The sequence below is a fragment of the Mustela nivalis genome (assembly GCF_964662115.1).
Source record: "Mustela nivalis genome assembly, chromosome: 18".
In the NCBI taxonomy this organism is placed as follows: Eukaryota; Metazoa; Chordata; class Mammalia; order Carnivora; family Mustelidae; genus Mustela; species Mustela nivalis.
This window is the reverse complement of record NC_139037.1, coordinates 18,219,886-18,246,592: the sequence shown is the minus strand read 5'-3', so window position 1 is coordinate 18,246,592 and position 26,707 is coordinate 18,219,886. Positions and strand designations below refer to the sequence as shown.

The following is a 26,707-nucleotide window of genomic DNA, read 5'->3' as shown; positions in this document are numbered from 1 at the left end:
TGCAGCCTACATCCCTCCCCGTCGGTTTTGGGACACAAAGTCCCCAAGGACCTAAGTTTCCTCACGTTCAGGTGACAATCTGGGGTCACTCCGAGCAGCTGAGGAACCCCAAAGTTCCATACAGTCGACGGAAAGGACCCGCGCGGGCCGCTCCTCGTCTCTAAGGTCCGGGCAGATGCCCGCAGAGCGATTCTACACAGAGCAGCCCGCGGGCGGCTAAAGGAGCGAGAGGGCCGCGCAGCGGGAGGAGCTCTGGTTCGCCGCAGCCTAACCGCCCCGCAAGCGGGCGGGCGGCGCATGCGCGGCGCGGGTCGCAGAGTTGTGAATGGTGCGTTTTGTTTGCCGGAGTTTGGGGCGGGCGGGCGCGCGAGGAGGAGGGGTGGGGCCGACCGGGGCGGGGCGGACGGGCGGGCTTGCGAGGTGGGCGGCGAGAGGAAGTGGCGGCGGCGGCGGCCGGGGGCGGCGAGTGCTGGGTTCGCGCGGGCGGTAGGCAACGGCTAAGGCGGCGGTGGCGTGGGCTGGGCTCGAGCGGGCGGCGGCATCTCAGACTCCCGGGAGCGGGAGCCCACGCGGGCGGGCGCCTGAAACAAAGGAAAGCCAGAGTCAGGGCGCCGCGGGTGGGCGGTCAGTCGGTCAGCGTGAAGCCGGCCAGCGGGTGCCGCGCAAGCCCGGAGCCCGGTCGGCCGGCGCTGCCTCAGGGCGGGAAGATGCCGCGCGTCGTGCCCGACCAGAGAAGCAAGTTCGAGAACGAGGAGTTCTTCAGGAAGCTGAGCCGCGAATGCGAGGTGAGGCAGGCGGGCGGCTTGGAGGCCGCAGCGCGCCCCGAGTGGGCCCGGGCGGAGAAAAGTTTGGGCGGCGCAGCCCTGGGCAGCCCGGCGGACGGGCAATCTCGCCCGGGCAGCCGCCAGCCCGCAGACTCTGCTTGCCCTTATCTGCGCCGCGCGGGGCGGGCGGGCGCGCAGGCGGCGTCGCGGATTTGGCTCCTGATTTCGGGCCGTCTCTGCCTTGCAGATTAAGTACACGGGCTTCAGGGACCGGCCCCACGAGGAGCGCCAGGCGCGCTTCCAGAACGCCTGCCGCGACGGCCGCTCGGAAATCGTAAGTCGGCGGGGTAGGGGCGCGGGGGGCCCGGGGCGCGGGGACCGAGGAGCGCGCGGGTCACTTGTTGCGCGGGGAGCCGCCGCGGCCCAGGCCGGTTCCGGACCGCGCCGCGGACGCCGCGACTCCCGGAACTGAGCGGGCGCCGTCTCACTTCCTACTCGGGATTCAAAATGCGAAACCAGACACTGGCGGGCCGCGTCCTCGCGGGGAGACGCTTCCCTGTGGCTCTCTGCGGGCGGGTTGTGTTTCCCAGACGCGGCTCGGCCAACAGTTTGTCGCGAGGAGAACTCACACCCGAGCCCCACTAAACAGGGAGAGGTCTTTGTAAGGGCTGTGTCACTCATTAAGGGGTAGGGTATTTGTCAGGGAGAAAACACTCATGCGGAAAAAGAACGGGGCTTCATTCGAAGATCTGATTCCCGGGCGAGAGTCAGTTTCTCAGGACGCTAGGTTTGTTGTTAAATCTGTTTGTGAAGCTGTTTAACCGCCAGTATAGCTGAGAAGCTTTATACCAGTCATCTATTGTCCTAATAGAGACAAACAAGCCCTGAAGACTGAGCCATCTTATTTTCTTAGAATGTTCAGGCTCAGGAGAATCAGAAACCATCATCATCTTTTTTCAAACCTCAGAAACGTATCCCGTTTAGTGCCGCAGTTCCTGAAGAATCGCATGGGTTTGTGAAACCCACAGCTGATCTGGAGGCCGTGTTTTAGGGGGTGAATTCAGTGCGCTTCACCTTACCAAACCTTACCTTAGGGGAAAAAAAAAGCTCAAGTGTCTCATCGTCTTTTTGGTTTGTCTTATTGGAGATGCTAACGGGGGGGGGGGGGGGCAAAGATAAGTAGGAAGAAGCTAAAGAAAAGAGATCTTACTAATTAAAAGACAGAAGTCGAAGTGCTGTCTAATGGAATGCAGTTATCTATTCTGAACTGGGCCCATGGCATTTGCAGAGACTTGAAGCAGTGGTGGAGTTTGAATTTGGGTTAACAATAGGAGGACATATTGGAACATTTGCCCCCCCCCACCCCTTATAGACAGTATATTTTATTGAAAAACAATTCACATACCATAAAATTCTCCCTCTTTATCACCTAAATCAAATTTATTTTTAAGAATATTTTTATATTTAAAATGAAGACTTTTTAGAACTGTATTACAGATCATGTGAAGATACTGGCTAAATCTATTAGGAGCTCTAGAATATTTGGTCATTAGTGCCTGTTATGTAAGTAAAACACTTACAAGTTTCTTGAGTAGTTATAATAGTTCATGATTAAAATGCCCAAGACATACTTTCGGTTTTGGCCTGAGTGATAGAAGAATCATTCATTGGTTGATCCAGTGATAAATTATTCGTTGTCTGGGCTTCCTTTTGCAAAAGGTGGATGGTATACCTAACCAGTGGAATTCCTGGAGTTAATTGATGTAAGTTTGAAGGATGAGGTACAAAGTACTTCCTGATATTTAGAGCTGAGGGGGTTTTTTGGGGAGGACCTATAAAGTATAGTTATTAGGTTGTTTTCTGTCACATCAGAAACTTTACTGAGTGTAATTGTGAATTGGGAGTATAATTTAACCCACAGTAGATCCGAATTGCTATATTATAATATTATTGTAATATTATAGTAGTATTATAGGTTGCTTGTATTTATCATAAGTTTCTTTCCAGGGATAAATCAGATAGACTTTTTAGGCCTTTCTCTCTTCCAGATATCTGATCCTATGAATTTTAATAAGTTCTTAATATCTGACAAGTATTAAAAGTTAAAGGAGGGTAGGTTGAGTTCTGTGTAATATTCTCACTTAATATAGCATACATGTCTTAATTTGTTGAATAATGTAATTATTTGTAATTTGGGAAGGAATTTCACATTTCCTCCTTTTTCTAGGCCCCCCCCCTTTAATTCAGTATTCTTCACATTTAAATTACAGGATCCCTAGCTCCTAGAGGGTACAGACCACATTAACTCTGGTGTATACATTATTATACTCTCCTCTAAACAGGTACTCTGCATAACCTCTTTTGTATCATAGCTACTTGATTAATTGAATTTAGAGGTTACTTAATATAATGCCTAAAATTTGTCTTTTTAGTTAGGAACAGGCTGTGGTTTTCACTTATTTGGTTGTGGAAAATAGGTGTGGAGAAGGTATTATTTTGACTCTGTTTTGACGGCAGCTATATACAGTAAAAATATGTTGTGTAATTACCAAAACTGTTATCAATCCCCCCCCTTTTTACTCTTTTAATTTTGAACATCTCCTTAGTGTATCATTGAGACTAAGGAATTTATTTTGTATTTAAATAGTTGTGGTCATAACTATAAAACTTACCCAGACTCCTTATCATAGCATGAATAAAAGTGATTATGGGTAAGGGGTAGAATCTATTTGGTCTGTTTTATTCCTCATGTAAGTTTTATTGTGGTAAGAGTGTTGGGAGAAGTCTTCAACACTAATGGTAAATTAAAGAATTCAGGTATGGTGATGACTGAGACAGCAGTAAAAACTATATATTTTTAGTCCTGAAGATGGAAGGATAAAGGTATGTTGAATTGGCTTAAAGTGTGTTATTTTGCAATTTGTGAAACCTGTAGACTAATCATTGGGACAAACTGGAAATCTTACATAAAGACAGTGATAACCAGTGTAAGCATTTTTGTGTTTTTGAACAGAGTTTTCCCAATTGTTATGTGTGTGTAGATACTCCATTAGAAAAAGAGTTCTATGGTCAAATTTGTGAAATGCTATTGTAGAATGATCTGTTACCACCACTTCTCCTCTCTCAGAGAGAGGGATCTTGATGAGATAATGGGCATGAAGTGATGAAGCAGGAAATCTCTTCTGAGGTTGGTCTTCAGACAGGAGGTGAGGTAATAAGATCTGTAGATTGTTTTTACTTGCACAGAGCTGATTTGGGGTACACAGGGAGTGGAAGGATTTGTTACTAGGTGAATACTAAAGAAACATGCCTTGAGGATTTTGACACAAGACATTCATTCATGGGCTGAATCTCTTTATCTGCCACCACTCTACACTGAGAATTTATTTTATTATCTGAGGCTGAAAAAGTTAGCTCTCTTATCCAGCTCAGAACTATTTCTCTTATTTAGCAAATACTTAAATGGCATTTACGTGGTACTATTATAAGCACTCTACAAATACTAATTAGTAGGGAAACTGATGTACAGCTAAGTAAATTGCTTCATCCTACAGCCTAGGCACTGTGCCTTCTAGAGTCTGCTTTTCATTTTAACTATTGTTGGTTCATTTCACTATACTTGATTGTTTTTTAAACTTGGTATTAATGGGGAAAGATTTTTAAAGGTTAATGTTGTAATATTGATGTTTTTTCAGTCCCCGTTCATGTAAAATACCACAAGAAAGAGTATCCCTGTTAATTAGGTAAATGGCATCAAAGATTTCTTTAGAGATTTAGCAGTTAGGTTGGCAGTTGTACCTGCAATACCAATAATAGAAATAGGAAGAATACATTTTTAACTCTAAGGAATCTAAGCTGTTAATCATCGGGGGTACTAGTGGATGGTTCAATCAGCTGATGGCTTTAAACAAATTGCCCAAAATGTGAACCCCTTGCTTTCAGATGAAGACTCTTTGATTGCAAACAAAGTATGTTGTGGAACTTTAATTAGTAAAATAAAACAAACCAAAACCTCTCATTTCAACAAAGAAAGTTTACATTCAGATGATGAAAAATGTTTCAGGGTTTTGTTTTGTTTCGTTTCCAAAATGCTTTTTTTTTTTTAACTTCTTTCTGAATTTCCCTTTGGAAGAAGTACAATGCTAATTCCATTTTTTAGTTGGAGGAAATGTAGTTAAATTGCTTAGGGGCTACACAGAACACTTTATCAAAATGGCTTTAGATTGTTCTGTCTGTTGAACCATGCATCCAAATCTTATTATAAATATTAGATGAATACTCTTTTATATAGTCAGATCCAGTTCTCCTAAAGTTAAATTTCCGAAAACGCATATTTTTAAAATCACCTAAGGTTTTAGAGAGATAACTACTGTCACATCACATTGCTAATGTATCATTTATCAGAAGACACAGTCTTTTGCATTTTTAACATGGGCTTGAGAACGCAGTATTAAGCAAGGGAAATCAAGAGAAATTAAAATGTCCCATTTATACAACTTGAAGTTGTGGTATGCTTTAAAATTCAAAATGTATAGATCTTTAGTGATTTTCACATTTAAAAATAGAAGTTTTTAAATTCAGAGATGATGTCTTCTGGTTAGACATTAGCAATGCGAGATCCTAACGTCAGCAAAAAATGACCTGAAAGAAAGTATTGATTCCATGTCTGATTTTATATTTAAGCAGCCAATGGCGAAGGTCCTCAAAATGGAATCAGATGTTTGTAACTTAATACTTAAGAAAAATGATGAGTGCATGTTTTTTTACTTTTGAGTATTCTCAGTGCTGCTTCGCTTAAGACAGAAACTGATGTAAAAATAAATGACTGCCTGCATAATTTATGTAATGTCCTGCTCCTGATCCTGTTTGTATTGATTTTTCTAAAAGGCTTTTGTGGCCACAGGAACCAATCTGTCTCTCCAGTTTTTTCCGGCCAGCTGGCAGGGAGAGCAACGACAGACACCTAGCCGGGAGTATGTCGACTTAGAAAGAGAAGCAGGCAAGGTAGGAAACATTTCTTTGCAATTTGAAATACTGTGGATTGTTTTATTAGAGATCATTGGAAGATTTACAGCTTAATGAAGAGATCACAAGTCTGATTATACACACATATGGTCAGGTGTGTTTTCATATTATAAGGATGTAATATGATTTTTTAAATAACTGTCAATTTTTTTATGTTATTCCATTACTAATTTCATGTATATAATATTCATCATAGAAACTTCTAGCTCTTAAAGAGTAGTGTGCTTTCTTACATGTAACATTTAAAACTTACTTCTTTTGAAAGTATTGACAGGATATATTTTGTTTTACTAACCTAAGTGACTACAGTGCTTTAAAAAATAAAATTAAGAGAAAAATGGGAAAAGGCTCTGTAGGCATAATTTAATAATATTTAGAAATAGCTCATGGGTAACTTTCTACTTCAGTTAATACTGCAAATTTAATTTTCATTAAAAAATAGTGTGAAACTTGAACTTGGAAATAATTTTTTTGTTTTGAGGAAAAGCTGGGAAAACAAATTGATGCCTTAAAATTTTTATGTTGGAAGTTTAGGTTGAACATATGAAATGTTTAAACTGAGAGCTCTGTTAAACTCTAACTTAAATGTATTACATAATTTTGGTGAAACTTTAGTGAATAATGGATTGGTTCATCTTTTAATGTAGAAGTTGACTCTTATGGGAATAAAATACTTAAAGAAAAATATTATTTGGCCTCATTTTATGCTCAGTATTTCTCCCGTTTCCTTTGTGTTTCTATGCCTGGTGCTCGCTTCGGCAGCACATATACTAAAAAAAAAAATGTGTTTCTATGCCTGTTTTTATCAACTTGCTCACTTATTCTTCTAAGTGTTGTCATGAATACTATAACTTCTCACTTTATTTGCAAAACATAATACATAAATAATACAAAGGTTTTTGTATGAGCCTGTATTAGGAAAAATATGCCTGGTTTTATATATATATACACAATGAAGTTTTTTGTTTAAACTTTAGGACATAAGATGGGTTGTTTGGTTCTTTTCCTTAAGATTTACTTATTTTAGGGGCGCCTGGGTGGCTCATTTGTTAAGAGTCTGCCTTTGGCTTAGGTCATGATCCCAGGGTTCTGGGATCGAGCCCCACATTGGGCTCCCTGCTCAGTGGGAAGCCTGCTTCTCCCTCTCCCACTCCCTTTCTTATGTTCCCTCTGTTGTGTTCCCTCTCTTGCTGTGTCTCTCTCTGTCAAATAAATAAAATCTTTTTTAAAAAACATTTATTTCTTTGTTATAGAGAGAGAGGGATGGGGATATAATCAAGCAAACTACCTGCTGAGCAAGAGCCCAACCCAGAGCTCAATCTCACAACCCTGAGATCATGACCTGAGTCAGATACAAGAGTCTGGTGCTTAACTGACTGAGCCACCCATGCACCCCAGGGTTTGATCTTTGGGGGTGACAAACCAACTAATCTTTGGAGAGGAAGAGGGAAAATAGATTATAGAATTTTCAAAGTGAGTAATAAGGGATTTGCTTTTCTGTGTATTAGCTTGCTTACTTGGAAGATTAAAAGCAAATGTTCCAAGTTTTACTATTTTATAATTCTTATATATAAGGAAAAAGTTGGGAAGTCATTGTGGGATTATGCTTTTTTTGTCTGTTTTGTGCATGTATGTGTAAGTGAATGAAGAAATTATTTTTCTCCTTGTTCAAAACACTTTCTTAATGTTTATTTAAGATGGTGGCTCAGATACTACAGACATAAACCAAAAAGTTATTTTCTCAATTTTAATGCTAAGCTACTTTAACACTTCAAAGTGCACATCAATGTTACCCAGGTCTTCCAGTATTCAATAACTAATAAATGGGTGTTAACTCTACTAGAAAGTATGTTTGCTTAAATTAATGTAATGATAACTTTACCAGACCGAAGACCAGATTACTCTTGGACTTAAGCCATTGACATGTTTTTAGTTACATGACCACCAATAACAAAAACTTTGTATGACTTATTTTAGTGTTTAGAGGGTATGTTTCCAAATACACCTGGAAAATTGATAGAATGGATATAAGTGAGTTATCAGGAAACTTACATTTTATTAATATTTGTTTTAGAAGTTATTTTCTGTAGAAGGCCATATATCAAATATTTTTAGCTTTGCAGGCATGTGGTCTATGTGGCAGCTGCTCAAGTCTGCTGTGAGAGTGGAAAAGGAGCCATAGACAATATGTAAACAAATGAGTGTGGCTGTGTTCCAAGAATAGTAACAGTGGCAAACTCAATATCTTTGCCTCAGATTTAAATTTGCAAATGTTTATATGTAGATCCTATATTTTTTAAATACACTTTTTCAATACCTGTACTATATCAGTAGGATACAGAGGAAAGGAAAACATGTTAAGGCACAAAAACAAATAGGAAACTGCTAGTATATTGCTCTTTTCCAGTGGGATAAAGGATACCAGTGAATTTAGCCAAAAGGTACTGACCCATATTTTCTCAACCATGGAACTCCAAGCTATGGAGTCTCGTATTTTTCTTAACTCCTTTTTTATGGTTCTTTTTCTGATAGTTATTAGCTTGTATTTCTGTCCCTCCAGGATTAGAAGCAAAGAATAATCAAAGGGATTTCTCCAAATGTTAGTTGTTTGCTTCTGCTTCATATTTTGGATCTCAGATCTGCATATTTTCTTCCACATGTTCTCAGCCTAGTCACTTTCTGAAGCAGCTTAGTTCCCTTCTTCATTCACACCCAACTTTGAGGAAACTACTGTTAAGGCTTTGGAGTTAGGCATAAGTAAGTCTTGGCATCGTTCACTATTATATAATTTTGTGCAAGTCAGTTGACCTTTATGGTCCTCAATCAGAACATGAGGTTAATGCTTACTTCCCAGGGTTTCCCTAGTGATTAAATGAAATAGTGGATATAAAGTGCTTAGCCAAGTACCTGACACAGTTGCTGAAAAATGCATTCATTTGGAAGGTTTTTGTTGGATAACTGTTGTGTATACTGAGCATTGTCCTAGGCATTTGAGATGCATCAGTGAACAAAACAAAGATCCTTCCCTAGAGATTGTTTTATGGAAGGAGTGGAGGTTAGACAGTATTCAAAATGAATAAGAATAATGGTGGTCAAGCACCAGAAATGTTTGTAATTTTAAATAGGTTGGTATGGGTAAAGAAGGTCATGTTCGAGCAGAGACCTGAAGGAGGTTCGGGAATGATGAGCCATGTAGGTATCAGGGGAAAGACAGAGGGTACAGTCACTGTGAAGGTCCTAGAGTGCGAGCATATTCTGTGTGTTTGATAAGCAGCAAGCAGCCCAGTGTGCCTGGGGTAGACTGAGCAAGGAGGCGGGTAACAGGAGATGAGATCAGGGAGATAACAAGGAGCCAGTTTTTGTGACCTCACAATCACATGGGTTTTTATGGTGAGTGAGATGGGGAGTAGTTTCAGGGTTTAGAGCAGTTGAACAATATGATCTGCCTTAGGTTTTTGAAAGGATCACTCTAGCTGCTGGGTTAATAATAGGCTGTAGGAGGGCAAGAGTGAAGTAGGGAGACGAGTTTGGCTGTTTCTGTGATCTTGGCGAGAGGCTAGGGTAGTAGCAGTGGAGGTGGTGAGAAGTGATCATAGTCTGGTTATATTTTGAGATAGGGCCGACAGGATTTGCTTATGGACTGGATGTGGGGTGTGAGAGTCAAGAATGACTCCAGCGTTTTTGGCAGGAGCAACTGGCAGTATGGGATTGCTGTCATCTGAGATAGGAAAGACTGTGGGTGGAGCAGTTTTGAGGAGCAGTTTAGGGCATGTGTGTTTGTGGTGGTGGCTTGTTAATGCACTTCTGTTTTCTCACCGCCCAGCCTTTACTTCGTAAGTCAGGGCACTGCTTTCACATAAGTGATCCTTGGTCTGCTTATCCCAAAGGTTCAGTGGCCTGTTAAAAAGAATCAACTTTATTGAAGTATACTTTACATACACTAGAATGCACCCATTTTCATTGTATAAATTTGAGTTTTAACAAATGTACGCACGCATGTAAACTCTACCCACAATCAAGGCAGTGTTTTGGTCATGGCCAGGAATTCCCTTGTGCCCTTTTACAGGAGTGTGGGAGTGGTTTGACTGGATGATTCTGGCTTAGGGCTGGGACTGTGCAGACTCTGAAGACTTGACTGGAGCTGAAGAATCCACTTCTAAGCTCACTCACGTGACTGTTCGTAGGTGGCTTCACTTACTCGTCATGTGTGCCTCTCCACAGAGAGAGAAACAGAATGAAGTCACCATGCTTTTTATGACCTATTCTCCAGTCACTTGTGTCTTACTCTTTTCATTAGGAGGGAGTCACTAAGTCTAGCCCACATTTGACAGGGAAGCAGGAGTATTTATTCACATACATGGGTGTGAATACCAGAGGCTGGGATCATTGGGGCTATCTTTGAGGCTGGCTTCTGCAATATTCACTTAAATTTAGTGAATTCTGGAAATATTGGAATGCTGATAGGAGACAGAACCTGCATATTCTCTTTGGTTTGAAATACGGCTTTATGATCTAAGAAAGTTGACTCCGCAAAATCAGTCCTTTTATGTCATTCATTCTTCCTTTGTGTTTATAGGAATATATTTTTTTAAGGCATCTAATTAAAAAAAAAAGATTTTATTTATTTATCTGACACAGAGAGAGCCCAAGAAGGCAGAGCAGCAGGCAGAGGGAGGAGGAGAAGCAGGCTCCCCACTGAGCAGGGAGCCCGATGTGGGGCTCGATCCCAGGACCCTGGGATCATGACCTGAGCTGAAGGCAGTTGCTTAACCGACTGAGCCACCCAGGAGCCCCAAGGCATCTAATTTTTTTTTTAAGGTTTTATTTATTTATTTGAGAGAGAGAGAGAGCGCGCACGCACAGAGGGAGAGGAAGAAGCAGATACCTGCTGAGCAAGGAGCCGGAGATCATGACCTGAGCTGAAGGCAGCTGCTTAACTGACTGAGCCACCCAGACGCCCCTGTAAGAATATTTTCAAACCAGAGGTCTTCAGTAAGGACGGCCTGTTAATGGTAACTGATCATAAATAGGTATTTTATATAAGATCAAATCAGAGCACACAAGTTTATACCATCTTTCAAATATATTTGAAGGGCAGCTGGGTTGCTCAGTGGGTTAAGCCTCTGCCTTCAGCTCAGGTCATGATCTCAGAGTCCTGGGATTGAGCCCCACATCGGGCTCTCTGCTCAGCAGTGACCCTACTTCTCTCTCTCTCTACTTGCCTGTCTGCCTGCTTGTGATATCTCTCTCTCTCTCTCTCTCTGTCAAATAAATAAATGAAATTTAAAAAAAAATTCCAAATATATTTGAAACTTTTGCACCCAGGTTTCTAGTGAGCTGTCTGCATTGACTCTAACCATCTTTCTTAGAAGAGGTTTAAAATAAGGGGTGCCTGCCTGGGTGGCTCATTCGTTAAGTGTCTGCCTTCAGCTCAGGTCATGATCCCAGGGTCCTGGGATCAAGCCCTATATCTGGCTCCATGCTCAGTGGGAAGCCTGCTTCTCCCTCTCTCACTCCCCCTGCTTGTGTTCCCTCTCTTGCTGTGTTTCTCTCTGTCAAATAAATAAAATCTTTAAAAAAAAAAAAAAAAAGTTTAAAATAACACAACGTAGCAGAGTTGTCAAAAGGCAATCATAGCTATTTTTTTTTTTTAAATCTGGAAATGGGAATCAGAATGTCTGTCCTATTCATATACCTCATGGTGAGGATTAAATGAAGTACTAGAATATGTGAAAATGCCTTTTAAATTGTAATACCCTGTCCAAAATTGGGCTTTTTGATGGTTTTGTAGGGTGAAATTATAGGTAACTTAATTATGGAGTTTAGTGCTGTGCTGTGCCTTAGGTCAGCTTCACTTGTAGCTCTACAGTGTTGGAACACTACATGTTTCCCAAGTGGTCCATCCTGGTGTATTTTAAACCCGACAGCCAAAATGTTTGTAGTTCTTCCTGAATCTAAACTGCTTTTCTTTCATTTTGCTTTGAGAAGACAAGGAAAGCAACCAGTTGGAATTTAAGTCATTCTTAGTTAAATTTTTGTAGGCCAAGCAACTTCCAGTTCTTTGATCTTTCCTCTTAGGACCCATTTCCAATTACTTTTTATTTCAAACAAATGCAAATGATTATGGTTCACCAGAAGTTATTAGTCTTGAATGGTCAGATTAATGGTTTTTGCATGTATTCTGTGTTTTGTAAAGCCTGGGTTAGAGTTTCAAATTAATTGTATGTGATTATTACATGATCCTAGTTTTTGAGTATAAAGGATATAAAAAATATTTTATAAACTGAAAAAATGAACTTTACAGTGCTACTGTTTGTCATTTTTTCTATAGAAATTGAATATACTATCTAGTGTTATTACGTTGGCCCCAGAGGGAGGTTAAACTTTTTAACAGTTGCATTTCTATTTTTAACTTCTGATTTTAATTGATAGTCAAATAACATTACTAGCAGACATTGAGAAGTAGTTATGAAGTATATGTTATTAGAGCAGATACTTTTTTTTTTTTTAAGATTTTATTTATTTATTTGACAGAGATCACAAGTAGGCAGAGAGGCAGGCAGGCAGAGAGGAGAAAGCAGGCTCCCCGCTGAGCAGAGAGCCCCATGTGGGGCTGGATCCCAGGACTCTGAGATCTTGACCTGAGCTGAAGGCAGAGGCTTTAACCCACTGAGCCACCCAGGCGCTTCTAGAGCAGATACTTTTAAGAAATTTTGATGTTTTATTTTCTTCTCTGAACTTCTGTACTTAAAATCAAAATCTTTTATCATTCATTTTCATGAACATAAGTAAAGCAAAATTTAACAGCATTTGATTGAATGAATGAGGATGGACGCTTGTTTTAAATGGTTTTTCCAAATGTCTGTGCTTCTGGAGCATTTTGCTTACTTGCCTTCAGGATCTTTGTCCCAAAATAAATATTGTGTCTGTTTATATACCATCCACAATTTGGCAGGGTTTAGAGGACTCCTTGATGTTAGCTTTGAGAAATCCCTATTCAGGCTCAACCAGTTCCTTCTCCTCCTCAGACAGCCTAGTCACTCCAAATAAAAGATAGCTGTGGTAAAGTTTTGGAATGTGATTCTCCCCCCCCAAAAAATTGAGACTTTACAACTAGTTTGTCAGATCTAGATTTTAAATATCTCTATTCAACTAAAATACGAAGTATATTTTCCAGCATTTAGTTACTGACATTTTAATGCAGTGGAATAAGTAATGTGTTTTTTGTTTGCTTTATTTATTTATTTTTTTTTTTAAAGATTTTATTTATTTATTTGACAGACAGAGATCACAAGTAGGCAGAGAGGCAGGCAGAGGGAGAGAGAGAGAGAGAGGGAAGCAGGCTCCCTGCGGAGCAGAGAGCCCGACGCGGGGCTCGATCCCAGGACCCTGAGATCATGACCTGAGCCGAAGGCAGCGGCTTAACCCACTGAGCCACCCAGGCACCCCTGTTTGCTTCTTTTAAAGCAGACTTATTTATTTATTTATAGTATTTTATTTTTTCCATTATGATATGTATACTTTTTAATCCCTATTGTCTATTTCACCCAAACCCTGCTCCCCGTCTTTTTTTTTTTTTTTTTAAAGATTTTATTTATTTATTTGACAGACAGAAATCACAAGTAGGCAGAGAGGCAGGCAGAGAGAGAGGAGGGGAAGCAGGCTCCCCGCTGAGCAGAGAGCCCAATGTGGGGCTCGATCCCAGGACCCCGGGATCATGACCTGAGCCGAAGGCAGAGGCTTAACCCACTGAGCCACCCAGGTGCCCCTGTTCCCCTCGTCTTTGATAGCCATCAGTTTTTTCTCTGTAGTTAAGAGTCTACTTTGGGGGGACCTGGGTGGCTCAGTGGGTTAAGCCGCTGCCTTCGGCTCAGGTCATGATCTCGGGGTCCTGGGATCGAGTCCTGCAGCGGGCTCTCTGCTCAGCAGGGAGCCTGCTTCCCTCCCTCTCTCTCTGCCTGCCTCTCTGCCTACTTGTGATTTCTGTCTGTCAAATAAATAAAATCTTTAAAAAAAAAAGTCTACTTTGGTTTGTCTGGTTTTCTAAAATATACTTTAAGTATACATAATATTTTACTTCTTTTTTAAAAAGACTTTATTTGAGGGAGAGAGAGAGAGATCATGAGATGGGGAAGGGTAGAGGGAGAAGCAGACTCTGCTGAGCGTGGAGCCTGACATGGGACTCAGTCTCATGACCTCAGGATCATGACCCTTGCCAAAGGCAGATGCTTAACGAACTGTGCTACCCAGGTACCCCTTGTTATATATATGTACCTCAATACCAACTGAAAACACATCAGTTATGAGGGAAAATGGGAAGCACTGAAATTAAGATTAGCAGTCCTACCCCAAAATTATAGTTGATATAATATTTCAGCAGTCTTTATCCTTGAAGTCTTTGAATTAATCATTAAAAAAATACTGCGGTAAGAAGCAGAAGGAAATGTCTGCTCAGCAGGGAACCTGCTTCCTCTTCTCTCTCTGCCTACCTCTCTGCCTACTTGTGATCTCTCTCTCTCTCTGTCAAATAAATTAAAAAAATTAAAAAAAAAAAAAAAAGGGAAGCAGAAGGAAGGAGAGGAAGAATTAAGGATTTTCCTCAGACATATTATTTCTGTCTTCTTTAACTTGGAGTCTATAGTTCAGATAAGGCCAAAACTAAAATTTTACCTTTATGCTAAAAGGTAAATCCAAGCAAATAATATAATTCAAGAAAAGGGAACTCATGATCTTCAGATACCTTGGAGGTACATTTACGTATAAGTAAATCAGTGTAACTCTAACAGGAAGGTACTGACTTTTAAACTATTTTGTTTATGTGTGAAGTCAGTCAGCTCTCCCTCTTGGATTTAAAAATATTGAAATAAAACTTTTTCTTTAAAAATACAAGTGTAATGGGGCACCTGGGTGTCAGTGGGTTAAGCCTTTGCCTTCGGCTCAGGTCATTATCTCAGGGTCCTGGGATCAAGCCCTGCATCGGGCTCTCTGCTCAGCAGGGAGCCTGTTTCCCCCTCTCTCTCTGCCTACTTGTGATCTCTCTCTCTCTGTCAAATAAATAAATAAAATCTTAAAAAAATATATACAAGTGTAAGGTTGACAGTTCTAAACTTTATAATTCAGTTATTAAGATATTGTAGTAGGTGGCTCAGCAAAGTAAGCATCTGTCTTTGGCTCAGGTCATGATCCCAGGACCGTGGAATTCTGGGGAGTGCAAAAGAATGGTTTTATTAAAACATGGGGGGGGGGCGCCTGGGTGGCTCGGTGGGTTAAGCCGCTGCCTTCAGCTTGGGTCATGATCCCAGGATCCTGGGATCGAGCCCCGCATCGGGCTCTCTGCTCAGCAGGGAGCCTGCTTCCTCCTCTCTCTCTGCCTGCCTCTCTGCCTGCTTGTGATCTCTCTCTGTCAAATAAATAAATAAAATCTTAAAAAAAAACCAAACAACAACAAAAAAAAAACATGGGGACAGGATCTGTGGGCACAAAGAGCTGCACCAGGGTCATGAGGGGATTAGGGATAGTGTCTAAGTTTCTTAGGAATTTTTGGAAGCAAGCTTTCCAGGACCTTGAGGGGGCTAGCTACTGTTAGGAAAAGGTCATTTATATGATCTCACTGATACATGGAATTTAAGAGACAAGGCAGAGGATTATAGGGGAAGAGAGGAAAAAAGTGAAACAAGATGAAACCAGAAAGGGAGACAAACCATAAAAGACTCTTGGGAAACAAACTGAGCGTTTCTGGAGGGTGGGGGAGTGGGGGTGGGCTTTGGGGAATGGTATGTGTTGTGATGAGCACTGGGTATTATATAGGATGAATCACAGATCAGACCTCTACCCCTGAAACAAATAATACATTATATGTTAATTCATTGAATTTAAATTTAAAAATAAACTCTATTATAAAAAAGGTCATTGGGGCGCCTGGGTGGCTTAGTGGGTTAAGCCTCTGCCTTCAGCTCGGGTCACGGTCCCAGGGTCCTGGGATCAGGCCCTCCCTGCATGGGGCTCTCTGCTCAGCGGGAGCCTGCTTCCCCCCCACCCCTTGCCTGCTTCTCTGCCTACTTGTGATCTCTCTCTCTCTCCATGTCAAATAAATAAATAAATAAATAAAATCTTTTACAATTAAAAAAATAAATAAAATAGGTCATTTATTACTGTCTAATAAAACCCTAGCCATGAGAGTCTTCAAGATGCATATCTGTGGGCCATATGCTTGGAGGGTGATTGCCAACATGTATCTGTGTGGGGGAGGGCAGTGAGATAAAGGAAATTCCCAAAGGAATTTTTTTAGGTTAAGACATATTTTATATAGCATTTACTTTTTATTTTATTTTATTATTTTTTAAAAAGATTATTTATTTATTTATTTATTTATTTGATAGAGATCACCAGTAGGCAGAGAGGCAGGCAGAGAGAGAGAGGGAAGCAGGCTCTCTGCTGAGCAGAGAGCCCGATGCGGGGCTCGATCCCAGGACCCCGAGATCATGACCCGAGCCGAAGGCAGAGGCCCAACTCATTAAGCCACCCAGGCGCCCAACTTTTTATTTTATTTTTGAATTTTCTGCACATCTTGTTAGTAATTGTTGAATGCTTTTTTTTTTTAACCTGACTTAAAGAAAAATGTGTTATCTTTTTTTAAAAGTTTTATTTATTTAAATAATCTCTGTACCCCAGGTGGGGCTCAAACTCAGGACCCCAAGATCAAGAGTTGCATGCTCTTCCAAATGAGTCAGCCAGGTGCCCCTATTATCTTTCTGATCTTATTGTTACTGACTATGAAAGGATAGAGAAACTGGAAATAAATAGATAACTTTGTATAAGGGAGAGGCAACAAAATTAATTGTCAGTATAAATTTTTAGAATACAAAGATAAGCAATGTAGACATTGATGTACTTTATGAGTACACACACAATTTCCATCCATCTAGGAAATCTTTGCACAATCATCTAGAAAACAGTAATCATACTGTACAGGTGGTGATCATGAAAACTCTTTTTCATTCTTATAGAACAGTTTGAGTGTTTTATTCTAGTAAAGGCATTTTGGGAGGGCAGAAAGTTTATAACTATCTCAGAATGGGTGGGACTCGCTTTGCTACTGTGTACCTTTATTTCCTCATTTAAGAATTAGAATAATAGGGGCGCCTGGGTGGCTCAGTGGGTTAAGCTGCTGCCTTCGGCTCAGGTCATGATCTCAGGGTCCTGGGATCGAGTCCCGCATCGGGCTCTCTGCTCGGCAGGGAGCCTGCTTCCCTCTCTCTCTCTCTCTGCCTGCCTCTCCATCTACTTGTGATTTCTCTCTGTCAAATAAATAAATAAAATCTTAAAAAAAAAAAAGAGAATAATAGCTGAGTAATATTCCATTGCATGTATATGCCATTATCATCTTTATCCATTCATCGTTGATATTTGGGCTGTTTCCATAATTTGGGTATTGTAGATAATGCTGCTGTAAACATCAGTGTGCATGTATCCTTTCACATTAGTACTACTGTGTTCTTTGGGTAAATAACCTAGTAGGGCAGTTGCTGGATTTTAGGGTAGTTCTATTTTTAACTTTTTTTTTTTTTTAAGATTTTATTTATTCACTTGACAGAGATCATAAGTAGGCAGAGAGAGAGGCAGAGAGAGAGGAGGAAGCAGGTTCCCTGCTGAGCAGAGAGCCTGATGCAGGGCTTGATTCCAGGACCCTGAGATCAGGACCTGAGCTGAAGGCAGAGGCTTTAACTCACTGAGCTACCCAGGCGCCCTATTTTTAACTTTTTGAGGAAACTTCATAGTGTTTCTAGAACGGCTGCATGAGTTTGTATTCCCAAAAACAGCGCAAGAGGGTTCCCCTTTCTCCATGTCCTTGCCAATACCTGTTGTTTCTTGTGTTGGCGATTTTAGCAGAGGGGAAGTGAATGGGGGGATGGGTTAAATTGGTGATGAGGATTAAGGAGTGCATTTGTTGTGATGAGAACTGGGTGTTGTATGGAGGTGTTGAATCACTGTATTGTACACCTTAAAGTAATAGTATATTGTGTGCTAACTGGAATTTAAATTAAAACTTTTAAAAAAAGTATTAGAATAATAGCAAACACTTCTGTACACTGGCTATATGCCAGGTGCTGTTTTAATTGATGCATAGGTAACATACACTGATGCTCTTATAATTTCCATTTTACTGGTAGGAAAACATTTGTAAAATTTATTTATTTATTTATGTTTAACACGGGTATATCTGTTGCCTTTTTGTTTTTGTTTTGTTTTTTAAGATTTTTATTTATTTATTTGACAGAGAGGTACACAGGAAACAGGGAACAGAAGCAGGGGGAGTGGGAGAGGGAGAAGAAGGCTCCCTGCTGAGCAGTTAGCCTGACAATGTGGAGCTCAACCCTAGGACCCTGGGATCTTGACCTGAGTTGAAGACAGATGCCTAATTAACCGTGCCACTTAGGTGCCCCAACATTTGTAAATTTTAATATTGTTTAGCTTGAGCAGGCTCAGAGACTTTATTTCTCTGATAACACTTCTTGGATACTTAGTTTTCTACAGAGGATTAAAAGCCCTGGCCTTGCTAACAAATTTTTCATGTTAGAGTATAGACTATGGTAAGAGTTTAATTACTGTTACCTTCTTTTATGAAAATATACAGTGTACATATTTGAAAATTATTACAAGCTTTTCAGTTTAGGATCAGTCCTCACAAACTGATGTATATTTAGAAACCAAGAATTTAAAATAGTACTTAAAATGTGCCTTTTGGTGCTTTAGTACTCTGGAGCTGTGCTATACTGTGTAGCTGAAGAAGGAAAAGGACAGGTTAGGGAATGTTTGACGGTTTTTTTGTGTGTGTGTATGGATGAAAACCTTTTTTCCATGTATACAACCACTACTGAGCTCTTGTGTTTTTATTTTATTTTTTTAAAAGATTTATTTATTTATTTGGCAGAGAGAGACACACAGAACACAAGCAGGGGGAGTGGGAGAAGGAGAAGCTGGCTTCTTGCTGAGCAGGGGGCCCGATCAGGGAGCTCATTGTGTGCCTTGATCCCAGGACCTGGGGTCATGACTGGAGCCGAAGGTAGCTGCTTAATGTTTAATGACTGAACCACCCAGGCGCCCACCTTGCGTGTTTTTAAAACTTCAAATATAAAGGCAGGTTAATCTTCAGATTAAAACAGAAGGATAGCTTGGAACATGTGACCAACATTTCCATTAGAAATAATTAGAAAAAATTAGAAAAAATAATTAGAAAATTTTAGATGTTTTTCAAGCAAACAAAATATTCCGCCTGTATTAAATGATAATTTTTGATAAGTATCTGACCTCACTTATAGAACTCTTTTGGAGAATCCTCCAAATTTTTAGGATATTGCTTATTCGTGATAGCAGCTTTTCAGTCCTAGCTTGCCATTCCTTTGCTATCCAGAACATGTCTGGGTCATTTTGAAAATTGAAATAAAATTCACTTAACAAAATTTGCCATCTTTCCCAATTTAAAGTGTACAATTCAGTGGTATTTAATATATTCACCATGTGCATCCTTAACCACCATTTAATTCCAGAACATTTTCAGAACTTTAGACTGTTTTATTTTTATTCTTTTTAAAAAGATTTACTTATTTGGGGCAGTGGGCAAAGAGAGAGCATCTTCATGAATCCGCTGAACTCAGAGTCCGACTCAGAGCTCATGGGGGTGGTGCGGCTTGATCTCACCACCCATGAGATCATGACCTGAGCTGAAACCAAGAGTTGGACACTTTATGAACTGAGAGCCACCCAGTCACCCAGAACTTTAGACCATTTTAAATACATTTTGAAAATCTGCAGACCAGTTTTTAAGGTGATCATCACCAGACAATGTGGTAGATGATTTCCATTATCACTGATTCTCTTAACCCTGCACTTTACAGTGAAATGTTTTATTTGATTTTGGAACATATTTGGTGATAGTTTGATTTTACAGCTCAGGAACCTTAGGCCCAAATAAATAAATCTTCAGAAGTCATGTAATCTGTTTCCTAGGTAGAGCCAGGATCCAGACCCAGGTCTTTTTTACCCCAGAATCTGTGTTGTTTGCAACATACCACACTGCTGCTAATAAATAAACATTAGGTAAGTTGCCTCCACATCCTACCTTCTAAGGGCTTATATTATTTTAGCACACTAAGTTATTCTTTCCATTACTCTGAATAACCACTAATATTTTAGTGTGGTCCCTTTAGAACTCATTTTGATGACTTCACAACAACCTTTAACCTTTTTCTTAACCTTTTGACTTGATTTGTTTTTCTATTAACAGTGCAAAAGATGTTCACTATGAACAATTGTGCTGCTAGACAATTACACATAATTCTTCTGTATTAATAGTATATTCACAGGGCACCTGGGTGGCTCAGTTGGTTAAGCATCTGCCTTTGGCTTGGGTCTGTCCCAGAGTCCTGGGATTGAGCCCTGGGCTCCAAGCTCAGTGGGGAGTCTGCTTCTCCCTCTCCTGCTCCCCCTGCCTGTGCACTTGCTTGCTCTATCAAATAAATAAAATCTTTGAAAAAGGAAATAGTATGTTCATAATTTAGTAAAAGTTCCAGTAATTCTTACAGAGTTGACTCGAGAATGGATTACAATAAACAGCATGTGCCCCTTTTGTTTCATTACTGGGTTGGGTTTTGTTTTTGTTTTTTTGTTTTGTTTTGGTTTGGTTTTTTTGGTCTTAAGTAAAGAGTTTTGACATTTAATAAGCTTTTAATTGAAATTGTACTACTTTGGTCAGAACATTCCAGAACTCTCTTAAACATGCATTGTTATGCATTGTTTATTTTAAATCACAGAAGGAAGATGGCAGAACTAGTAAATTATTTGGGGGGATAGGGAGAAGTATTCATATATATTCTATAATCATATAGTGTTCATCATATTTATTTTTCTGGGTGCTATAGATTTAAGAATTAAATTGAATATCCAGACTCTATTTGTTCTTTAGGGAAATAGTCTATTAACACACTCCTTGAAATCATAGAAAATATTAATAATGCAGTTCGTTAATGCCGTGGTTGTTTAAGTGAATATATAGTCCCGAGTTCTGGATGCTAACTTCTGCCACCTAAGTTTATGACCTACAAGTGAATTATTTAATATCTCCTACTTTATATTAATTTTTAAAATTTATGTAATCTCTGCACTCAGTGTGGGGCTTGAACTTAAGACCCCAAGATCAAGAGTCACACTCTACTGAGCAAGCCACCCAGTGACCCCAATATCTGTCACTTTTAATTTCTTCAATTAAGAAATGGGTAAAGAGAATACTGTTACGCTGAAAAGAAATTTAAAAAGAAAGAAAGAAAGAAATGGGTAAAGGACTCAAATAGACATTTCTCCAAAGAAGATATACAGATAGCCAATAAGCACATGAAAGATGCTCATCACTAATTCTTAAGGAAATACAACTGCAGTGAAAAATACTACCTTATACCCATTAACAGGGGTACTATCAAAAAAAAAAAAAACAAAAGGTGTTGACAAGGATGGAAAACTGGAACCCCTGAGCAGTGCTGGTGGGAGCATAGAAGAGTACAACTGCTGTGGAAAACTGTGGCAGTTCCTCAAAAAATTACAAAGAGAATTACCATGTGATCCAGCAATTCCACTTTGGCGTACACACGCAAAAGAACTGAAAGGATCTCAAAGACATATGTATACCCATGTTCAATGCAGCATTATTCACAGTAGCTAATAAAACATAGAAACAGTCCAAGTGTCCATCAGCAGATGAATGGACAAGCAAAGTGTGGTATATAACATACAAAGGAGTATCACTGAGCCTTTTGAGGAAGGAAATTCTACAATATTCTACACAATGGATGAATCTTCAGAACATTATACAAAATGAAATAAGCCAGTCATAAAAAGACAAGTACTATATGATTTCACTTATATGATGAGGTACTTAGAGTAGTCAAATCACAGAGTAGATTGGTGGACACCAGTGGCTGGGTGGAAAGGGAATGGGAAACTTGTTGAATGGTTTTAGAGTTTCAGTTTTATAAAATGAAAAGAGGTATGGAGAAACTCCTGTGAAAAGGCCATAGACTCATACAGTAGAATCAGAAAATACAGAGCAGCCCGCTTTCGACCACTATTTTTCCAGATCTCCAGTGAACTTTGAATACTGGCTCGCACTGTGCCACATGCCCCAAAACCAGTGTGAGCTTTAGGTTTTCTATAGCCTACTCAGGACTCCACTCACAAACTTCCCCAGAGGGGCCCTTCACATTTGCAGGCAATCTGAAAGTCCAGACTTGATTCTGAGACTCTGGTCAGCTTATCTCCTAGAAGCTTTCATGTTAAAAGTGACATTTACAGTCCTTTACTGACACTGCCATTGCTTCTTATGTTCAGTCTTCAAAACTAAACAATGCATTATTTTAGAAATATATGCATAGGGGGACGCCTGTGGGGCTCAGTGGATTAAAGCCTCTGCCTTTGGCTCAGGTCATGATCTCTGGGTCCTGGGATCAGCCCCACTTTGGGCTCTGCTCAGCAGGGAGCTGTTTCCCTTCCTTTCTCTCTCTGCCTGCCTCTCTGCCTACTTGTGATCTATGTCTGTCAAATGAATAAATAGAATCTTAAAAAAACAAAAAGAAATATATGCATAGGAAAAAACATACATGCTTAGGAATAAAATGATAAAGCAAGGGAATAAATATAATTGAATTATATGGAATTAATTAGATTGGCTTTTTTGTTGAGTTTTAGGAGTTCTCAATATTAATTTTGGATATGAATCCCTTAACAGATAAATGACTTGCAAATATTTTCTTCCATTCTATGGGTTGCTTTCTGACTCTCCTGACAGCATGTATTTATTTTTTTAAAGATTTAATTTTTTTTAACTCATTGCTACATCCAGTGTGGGACTCAGACTCACAATCCTGAGATCAGCAGTCACATGCTCCACCACCTGAGCCAGCCAGGAGCCCCAGTCAGTAGTGTCTTTTGAAGCAAAAAAATTTTAAATATTCATAAAGTTCTATTTGTGTATTTTTTATTCTTGTTATCTGTGTTTTTAGGGTCATCTCCAAGAAATCATGTCAGACCCAGTGTTGTGAAGCTTTTGTCCTGTGCTTGCTTCTAAAAGTTTTATAATGTCAAAATAAGAAAAAAAGGCGGTGCCTGGGTGGCTCAGTTGGTTAAGCGTCTGCCTTTGGTTCAGGTCATAAGCCCAGAGTTCTGGGATTGAGCCCCACATCGGGCTCCCTGCTCAGTGGGGAACCTGGTTCTCCCTATCCCTCTGCCTGCCTTTCCCTCCCACTTGTGCTCTCTATCTCTGTCAAATAAGATAAAATTATTTTTAAAAATAGAGGTAAAAAAATAAAATTTAATTTTAAAAAATTAAGTTTTGGGGCACCTGAGTGGCTAAGCCATTAGGTGTCTGCCTTCAGCTCAGGTCATGATCCCAGGGTCCTTGGATAGGGCCCGAATTGGGCTCCCTCCTCAGCAAGGAGCCTGCTTCTCCCTTTTCCACTCCCCCTTCTTATGTTTCCTCTCTTGCTGTGTCTCTGTCAAATGAATAAATAAAAATCTTTTAAAAATTTTTAAGTTTTGGGGCACCTGGGTGGTTCAGTGTCTAAAGCCTCTGCCTTCAGCTCAGGTCATGTTCCCAGGGTCCTAGGATCGAGCCTTGCATCAAGCTCTCTGCTCAGCGGGGAGCCTGCTTCCTTCTCTCTTTCTCTCTGCCTGCCTCTCTGCCTACTTGTGATCTCTGTCAAATAAATAAATACAATCTTAAAAAAATTTTTTTTTAAGTTTTATAATTTCAGGTCTTACATTTGGGTTTTTGATCCATTTTGAGTTAATTTTCGTATGTAGTATTAGGTAAGGGTCCGGTTTCATTCTTTTGCATGTGGATATCCATTTTCCCAGCACTGTTTGTTGAAAAGACTGTTCTTGCTCCATTGACTGGTCTGTCAAAAATCATTTGACCATATGCAGGAAGGTTTTTTTTTTTTTTTTTTTTTTTTTTTTTTTTAAATATTTTATTTATTTGACAGACAGAGATCACAAGCAGGCAGAGAGGCAGGCAGAGAGAGAGGAGGAAGCAGGCTCCCTGCTGAGCAGAGAGCCCGATGCGGGGCTCGATCCCAGGACTCTGAGATCATGACCTGAGCCGAAGGCAGCGGTTTACCCACTGAGCCACCCAGGCGCCACCTGCAGGAAGGTTTATATGTAAAGAATTGGAGGCTTATTATCAAATTTAAATAATTTGTATCAGACACGTTGATGGAGCAGTATTTAAACACAGGCTTAATCTGATTCCAAAGCACATTTTTTCACTCTTTTTATACTGTCTTGGGACTAAGAATAGTGATATCCTTTACTTTAAAAAATAATTACAGTTGGCTTAGTCAGTAGAGCATGTTACTCTTGATCTTGGGGTTGTGAGTTCAAGCCCCACATTGGGCATAGAGCCAATTTAAAAAATAAGTACATTATGGGGTGCCTAGAAGGCTCAGTCGTTGAGTGTCTGCCTTTAACTTGGGTCATGAACCCAGGATCCTGGGATCGAGCCCTGTGCTGGGCTCCCTGCTTGGCGGAAGGCCTGCTTTTCCCTCTCCCACTCCGCCTGCTTGTGTTCCCTTTCTCGCTGTGTCTCTCTGTCAAATAAATAAATAAAATCTTTAAAAATAAATAAATACATTAATTAATTAAAAAATTAATTATAGTTGATTCTCATTATTTATGGTAGTTATCTTCTATAAAGTGGGTACAGACACTGAATTAGTATTGAACAGTTTCTTCCAGATATGTCACAGAGTTAGATTCCTGCAAGTCCCTGGTCACAACGTATTCCTCAAGTCACCCAATATCTAATCTTGTTTTATGTGTGTTTCTGTTTAAGGACAACTTGTTTATATTTATTGTTGATTCGTTAACATTGAACACAGTAAAATGTTGGACAGCTAGGTTATCTCTAATCTTTTGCCATAATTAAAAGATAAACCCTTGGGGCATCTGAGTGGCTCAGTCCTTAAGCATCTGCCTTTGGCTCAGGTCATGATCCCAGGGTCCTGGGATCAAGCCCTGCATTGGGCTTCCTGCTCAGCGGAAGGGCTGAGCAGAAGGGCTTTCTTCCTCTCCCGCTCTCCCTGCTTATGTTCCCCCTCTCACTGTGTTTCTTTCTGTCAAATAAGATCTTTTTTCAAAAAGTTGTATTTAAAAAAAAACCCTTATGGGTGAGCATCCTTGTACTTTGCTTACATTTGTGATTAAATTTTAGGATATATTCATAGGCATGACATTGTTGAGTCAAAGGAAAATTCAGATACTGCTAAAAAAAAAATGCCTTCCCAGAATTGTTAACCAGTTTAAACTCTCTCTAACAATGTAGTAGAACCTTGGTTTCTTGCCGTATGTGGGGCTCAATCCCAGGACATTTTTTATTTTTATTTTTATTTACTTTTTTTTAAAGATTTTATTTATTTATCAGAGAGAGAGAAGGGGAGAGAGCGAGCACAGGCAGACAGAATGGCAAGCAGAGGCAGAGGGAGAAGCAGGCTCCCCGCTGAGCAAGGAGCCCGATGTGGGACTCAAGATCCCAGGACGCTGGGATCATGACCCGAGCCGAAGGCAGCTGCTTAACCAACTGAGCCACCCAGGCGTCCCCCAGGACATTTAAAAAAATTTTTTTGTATTTATTTAGATATACTTATCTTGTTTTAATTTGATAGATTTGATTGTTGTTAGTGGACATTTTTGACCATTTTATTTATCTTGTTTTATTTTATTTTTAAGATTTTATTTATGATAGAGAGAGATAGCGAGAGAGGGAACACAAGCACAGGGGAGATAGAGAAGGAGAAGCGGACTCCCCTCAGAGTAGGGAGCCGTATGTGGGGCTCAATCCCAGGATGCTGGGATCATGACCCCAGCCAAAGGCAGACACCCAACAACTGAGCCACCCAGGTGCCCCTTTATCTTGTTTAAAACTCTTTTTTTGTTGTTGTTTAAAAAAATTTTTTTTAAAGATTTTATTTCTTTGAGAGAGAAAACGCACAGAAGGCAGAAGGAGGAGACTCCCTGATGAGCAGGGAGCCCAACATGGGGCTCAGTCCTAGGACCCCAGGATCATGACATTTAAGCCACCCAGGCACCCCTAAACTCACTTTTTTCCAAATGATTAGCCAGTTTTCTCATTTCCACTGGCTAAATATTCTTTTGCCATTGATTCAAAATGTTGTCTTTGTCATTTATTAAGGACTTGTAGGGGTGCCTGGGTTGCTCAGTTATTAGGTGTCTGCCTTCGGGTCAGGTCATGATCCTAGGTCCTGGGATTGATCCCCACATCTGGCTCCCTGCTTGGTGGGAAGCCTGCTTCTTCCTCTCCCACTCCCCCTGCTTGTGTTCCCTCTCTCACTGTGTCTGTCTCTATCAAATAAATAAAATTAAAAAAAAAAAAAGACGTATACTTGGTTTCATTTTTTATTTTTTGTTTATTTCAAAACTGCCATAGCACTAGTACATGGTACTGATTGCAATGTTAGATGTTTTAATATCTGAAAGGGCAGAAAAATAGTTTCTAATATTTTTCTTGGATAGTCTGGTTCTTTTGTACAAACTGCAGGCTTAAATCTCAAGTTCCAGAAAACATTATTTTGAGATTTCATTGGAATTTTATTAAAGTAAGTATTACCTTGGGGAAAATTGGCATTTGTAGTCATAGCGTTAGAAAATATTACATCTCACTAGTTATTCAGATCATTTCATTTTTCAAAAATTAAGTATTTTCTTCTTATAGAGTCTACATGTTTCTTTCGAAAGTCATTCTTAGGGGTGTCTGGGTGGCTCAGTGGGTTAAACCTCTGCCTTCAGCTCAGGTCATGATCTCAGGGTCCTGGGATTGAGTCCCACATTGGGCTCTCTGCTCAGCAGGGAGCCTGCTT

At 40.1% G+C, this 26,707-nt stretch overlaps 1 protein-coding gene across 2 annotated transcripts in view; it reads left to right on the top strand.

Annotated features, from left to right (window-relative positions):
• Positions 1 to 396: 396 nt before the first annotated feature.
• The window catches only part of CBFB (core-binding factor subunit beta), a 64,231-nt gene continuing 37,920 nt past the window's right edge, over positions 397 to 26,707 (top strand). For both annotated transcript variants that reach the window (XM_082711957.1, XM_082711958.1), the window contains exons 1-3: positions 397 to 785; positions 1,012 to 1,098; positions 5,652 to 5,768. In XM_082711957.1, coding sequence (XP_082568083.1) covers positions 708 to 785; positions 1,012 to 1,098; positions 5,652 to 5,768 — 282 coding nt within the window. In that variant the 5' untranslated portion in view covers positions 397 to 707. The remainder of the gene's footprint in view (positions 786 to 1,011; positions 1,099 to 5,651; positions 5,769 to 26,707) is intronic.